Raw genomic sequence first — 5,710 nt, 5'->3', positions numbered from 1 at the left:
TTAAAGAGGCGTCAATATTAACCTTAACCAACCCTGCGGTGGAGGAGACCAAACAGTCAAAGCCGATACAACATTGGTGCAGCTGGTAGAATCAGAACAGGCCCCCCTCCATTGCTGCAAAAAATTCAGTGCCATGAAGAACACACCACTCGTAGTTCGACCCTGAGCTTTCCAAACAATATTATTTCTGTTATGCCACAAAGCCCAACATATCATTAGAATAAGGGAAGCATTCTCCGCAGAAGCAGTAAGGAAGGCTAAAGAGAACCACTCCCTAAGAGAGGCAGCAGAGAAAGCAGGCCAACCCAAAGGCGAACTCAACCAGCAACTGCGGGCAAAAGGACACTGAACAAGAATATGTAGGATAGTCTCAGGAGCCTCATGACACAACGGACACATCGAATCAACCGGAACTCTCCTGGACTGAAGCAAAGAGAGGCAAGGAACTACATTAACTAAAGCACGCCAGCAGAAATTAAGCACTTTAGGAGGCACCTTCGTCTTCCAAAAATGACTCCATATCTCACTACCTTCCCTATGTCGAAATCCAGCAACCAGAAATCTGTAAGCACTCTTAACAGAATAGTGACCATTGGACGCAAACTTCCAGCACCACGCATCTGGATGCGAAGAAAGACTTAGAGGGATGTTCAAAATACAACTCCTGTCTCTATCATTGAACAACTGAGCTATTAAACTCTCATTCCATCTATAGCCGATCATAAGATCCGCAATAACAGAAAGAGTACAGTTCAGAGGAGGGGGTGTAGAAACCAATAAGTCGGGCGCCTCTTTCAACCAAGGGTGAGTCCAAATAGAAACTGACCTGCCATTCCCAATTCTCCAATAAGCACCAGCTTTAACCAAACTCTGAGTCGCCCATATACTACGCCACAAAAAGCTAGGATTGTGGCCCAAAGATGCTTCCAAAAAAGATGTTGTTGGAAAATAACGAGCCTTAAGAACGCGGGCCACTAAAGAATGAGGCCTGTTAATAATGTTCCAACCCTGCTTACCAAGCATGGCTAAGTTAAAATCATGGAGCGATTTAAAACCTAACCCGCCGTCAAGTCTGTGCTTCGCCATTTTATGCCAACCCAGCCAGTGAATACCGCGATTTTGATCAGCACCCTTACTCCACCAATACCGAGTCATCATACGCTGCAAATCAGCACATAAAGTCCGAGGCAGTAAAAACAAACTCATAACATAGTTTGGCAAAGCTTGGAGGACTGTTTTCAAGAGGACCTCCTTACCTGCTTGGGACAACGCACGATGCTTCCATGAATTCAGCCGCTTCCACAAACGATCCTTAACAAAACTGAACACTTCCCTCTTGTTACTACCAACATGAGAAGGGAGTCCCAAATAATTACCCAAATTCGGTTTCTCCTCAATCTGGAGCACTGAACAGATAGAAACCCGAAGAGCCACAGGAGTATACTTGCTGAAAGAAAGAGATGATTTTTGAAAGTTAACCAATTGTCCAGATGCGTTCTCATAGATACGAAGAATACGCTTGAGCTCCAACGCCTCTTGAACATTTGCTCTGAAGAAAATCAAGCTGTCATCCGCGAAAAAAAGGTGGGAGATCTGCGGGCCACCCCGTGATATCCTGAACCCATGAAGACTGCCACGGTTTATACTGTCTTGTAAAAGGCAGGATAGCCCCTCAGCACAAAGAATGAATAAATAAGGCGACAAGGGATCTCCTTGCCTCAGTCCCCTCGTTGGTAAGATAGGGTCGATTTCCCTGCCATCATGCAGAATCCAATAACAAACAGTAGAGATACAAGAAAACACCAAAGTAACCCATCATTGTGCAAACCCCATGCGGATGAGCATGTCACGAATGAAATCCCACTCTAGTCTATCATAGGCTTTGCTGATGTCCATTTTAAGGGCCCCAGATAACTCTTTCTTTCGATGAAACATATTAAATCCATGCATAGCCTCAAAAGCTAAGATTATATTGTCCTGAATGCTACGCCCAGAAATAAAAGCGCTCTGGCTTTCGGAGACAATAGACGGCAAGATGTACTTAAGCCGGTTAACTATCATCTTAGTCATGGTCTTATAAACCACGTTACAGAGGGCAATAGGACGCAAATCACTCATTCGCTCAGGGACACACTTCTTAGGTATCAAAACTAAAGCAGTCTCATTCAACTTCGGCGGGAGAGACCCTGAATGCAAGCAATCAAGACAAAAACGAGACACATCCTCACCAATAATATCCCAATAATGCTGGAAAAAACCAGGATTGAAACCATCTAACCCAGGAGATTTATCCATTTTCATAGAAAAAGCTACAGATTTTACCTCGTCACAACTGTAAGGAGCTAAAAGAGATGCATTCTGATCATGTGACACTAATAATGGAACACACTGCAAAACTGGTTCAGAATTACAATCATGAGAAGTAAAGAGAGACATAAAATATCCAGACATCACCTCCTCCAGACCCGAATTCTTATCATGCCATACGTTCGAATCATCCAGCAATTTAACAATTGTATTTTTCCTTTTCCGAGCAGAAGCAGCATTGTGGAAAAACCGAGTATTAGCATCACCCTCTTTAAGCCAAAATTGCTTGGCACGTTGCTTCCAGAAGATCTCACGGAGATTTAAAAGATGAAAGAAACGGGATTTGGCTCGTAAAAACTCATCCATATGCACCTGTAGCTGAGAGCCGCGTAAACGGGCCATAATAGCAAGACTCTCGTCCATCTCAGCTTTATGCAGAAGTCTAAGATTCATGCCCCACGATTTCAAAGCAGTACGACAGGCCACAAGCTTACCCTCAACATCCATATCTGGAGAAAGTTGCCAAATATCCGAAATTAAGGTCCGACACCCTGCCTCACGGAGCCACGTATTCTCAAACCGGAAACGATGAGTATGGCGTTGATCCACAAAGCATCTGACAGCAAGAAGAATAGGCAGATGGTCCGAAGTAGAGAAACCCAACACTTCAGCAGTAGAATTAGAAAACCTGGTACGCCACTGAGCATTAGTAAAAACACGGTCCAACCTAGATTCCACCCAGCCATCACTATTTCTTCCATGCTCCCATGTAAAAGGATATCCCGTCATGGGGAATTCAATAAGACCAGAATCACAAAGCGCATCCCGAAAGCCATTAATCAAACGTGAAGGTTGAGGACGACCACCTCGCTTCTCAGAAGGTGATAGAATATCATTGAAATCGCCTAAACACACCCAGGGTGCTTCATGTTGAGATGCCAGCATACGCAACCGTTGCCAAGATAAATGACGAAAATTCCGATCAGCCTCGCCATAATAGCCTGTCAAGCGCCAATTACCAACCCCTTCAATAAAAACTTCAGTGTCAATATGGTGTTGCGATGAGCTAAGAAGAGTAATAGAAGAAACCGATCTCCACAGTAAAGCCAGACCCCACTACGACCCAAGCAATCCACACTGAAGAAACCATCATAAGCCAACAAATCTTTTATTTCATTCACCCGAGCAGAACAACATAAAGTTTCGATTAAGAAAAGAAAATTTGGCCTATGAACTCTAACCATCTCTTTCAGGACCTGAACGGCTTGTGGGTTGCCAAGCCCACGACAGTTCCAACTAATACAACTCATTGATCTTCCTGGCCGATTACACCATCATCAACCCCGAAAACTAGGCCGTCAGCATCATCCGCCTCGCCGTCAACAGATAAACCCGCCATCTCCACTGAGACCGCATTCTCGTCAGTTGCCATGAAGAAATTCTAAAGAAAACAACAAATCATAGGAAATCTTATCATAGAAGACAAGACAAAAACTCCCAAACAGGGAAGACTTTTCAACTCCCAATCATGGGGAAATCTTATGCATGTTAAATTAATAAATTTTGGTTTACTTCGGATGTAAAAGGACTTTAACTTAGAATTAATGATCGACTTCCTTCCTTAAAAATGAGAAGATGGTAATTGTTGGTGATCAAATTTACTTAAGACAAAATGAGTTTTGGCCGAAACTCGCATGTAAATAAAAAAGGGGTATTTTGCTTCCTTGCATGTGACTTAATTTTGTCATTCAAATTATCCGTTGAAAATTATTATCATTGGAATTGAAAATTTTTTATTTATTATAATTACCCAATTTATTATTACAAAATTATTATCACGTGACTTACAAAATTATTATCATTAGAAATATCAGTTTTAAAGACATTATTAAAATAAAAAAAATATGTTTTAAGAATTATTTTATTAGTCAAATAAAATTTTAGGCACTATATTATAATTTTTTAATAATTTTTTTATATTTAATTTATTTTTCTTAATTTTAATTGGATCAAAATGAAAAATTTGTAGTTTTATTATTCAAAATTTAAAGTTTTGAATATAAATATAAATTGACGTAAATATTTTGATTTTTTTATTCAATAAATTTTTAAAAAATAATTTTACCACACATGAATAAAAAGTTTTTTATTAAAATTGATTAAGTCAGAAGACTAAAATTGAAACAGATATAAAAAGATTAGCTTTATTATCTAAGATTTTAAAGTTAGAATATAAAAATAAAAAATTAGTAAATATTTACATTTTTAAAAGATTTACAATTTAATCATTGTGTATTGCCATTATTAATAAGTCAATCACTGCATTTTTAGAAATCTATTAAAGCATTATTATATTTTCTCTTTGTCAACAAAATAGTCATTTCGTCTATTTCTGCCGTTAAAAATATAGCAAAAGACCAAATTATCCCCCTTCTTTTCCTCCTCCTCTCCTACTCCTCCTCCTTCTTTTTCATTGATTCTTCCTCCTCTTCTTCTTTTTTTATTATTCTTCTTTAATTTTTCTTCTTATTTTTCTTTTTTAAGAAAGAGGAGGAGGATATTCTTCTTCTTCTTCTTCTTCATCATCATCATCTTCTTCTCTTTCTTCTTCTTTTTCTTCTTCATCATCATCATCTTCTTCTACTCTTTCTTTTTCTTTTTCTTTTTCTTCTTCTTTCATCATTATCATCTTCTTCTTCTTTTTTCTTCTTTTTTGAAGAGAAAGAGAGACTATTTTGTTAATAGAAAGAAATGATAATGACGTTTTAATAGATATGAGAAAACATAATGATGTTTTAATAGATTTTTAAAAATGTAAGAACTGACTTGTTAATAATAACAATATCCAAGAATTAAATAAAATATTTTATTTGAAGATAAAATTGAATTTTAAAAATTTTCTCTCTCATCATTTATTTATTTTTAACGAAAAAAATGACAGAATGACTATTTCGTTGATGGAGAAAAAAGTTAAGGACTTTTTAATAGATTTTTGAAAATATAGAAACTAACTTATTAATATGGTAATATCTAGAGACTAAAATATAAATCCCCCAAATTTTTTTACTCAATAACCTATTATAAGTTATACTCTGAAATTTATTAATATAGCATACTGACATGGAATAATATTACGGTTGCATTAATTTTTAATACCATAATTAATAATAAAATATATTTAAAATAATTTTAATATTTACAGACTTAGTTTGTTAATAAATAAATCTGAATATCTCTAATAAATTTTAAATTTTACTTTTTCAATTGGATTTCTATTTAAAATGATTAAAATTTATTTAAAAAATAAATAATATGGTACGAAATTGCAATAAACTTCTTATTAAATATGAATATATATTATTTGAAACTTGTATAATTATTATTTATTTATTTTCAACTTTAT

General features: G+C 36.4%; 1 protein-coding gene across 1 annotated transcript; it reads right to left on the bottom strand.

The window, feature by feature from the left end:
- Window positions 1-723, bottom strand: LOC122724809. The gene has a single exon (XM_043960664.1). The coding sequence runs from the start codon at window positions 721-723 to the stop codon at window positions 1-3; it is 723 nt and encodes a 240-aa protein (XP_043816599.1).
- Between the last annotated feature and the right edge of the window lie 4,987 nt (window positions 724-5,710).

The sequence above is a fragment of the Manihot esculenta genome, chromosome 10 (assembly GCF_001659605.2).
Source record: "Manihot esculenta cultivar AM560-2 chromosome 10, M.esculenta_v8, whole genome shotgun sequence".
NCBI classification, from domain to species: domain Eukaryota; kingdom Viridiplantae; phylum Streptophyta; class Magnoliopsida; order Malpighiales; family Euphorbiaceae; genus Manihot; species Manihot esculenta.
Note: the sequence above shows the minus strand (reverse complement) of the source record. Positions and strands in the feature narration are given on the sequence as shown.

Bases quoted from the DNA above. Each gene is read 5' to 3' on its own strand.
- LOC122724809 (XM_043960664.1), bottom strand. From the start codon at position 723: ATGATCGGCTATAGATGGAATGAGAGTTTAATAGCTCAGTTGTTCAAT.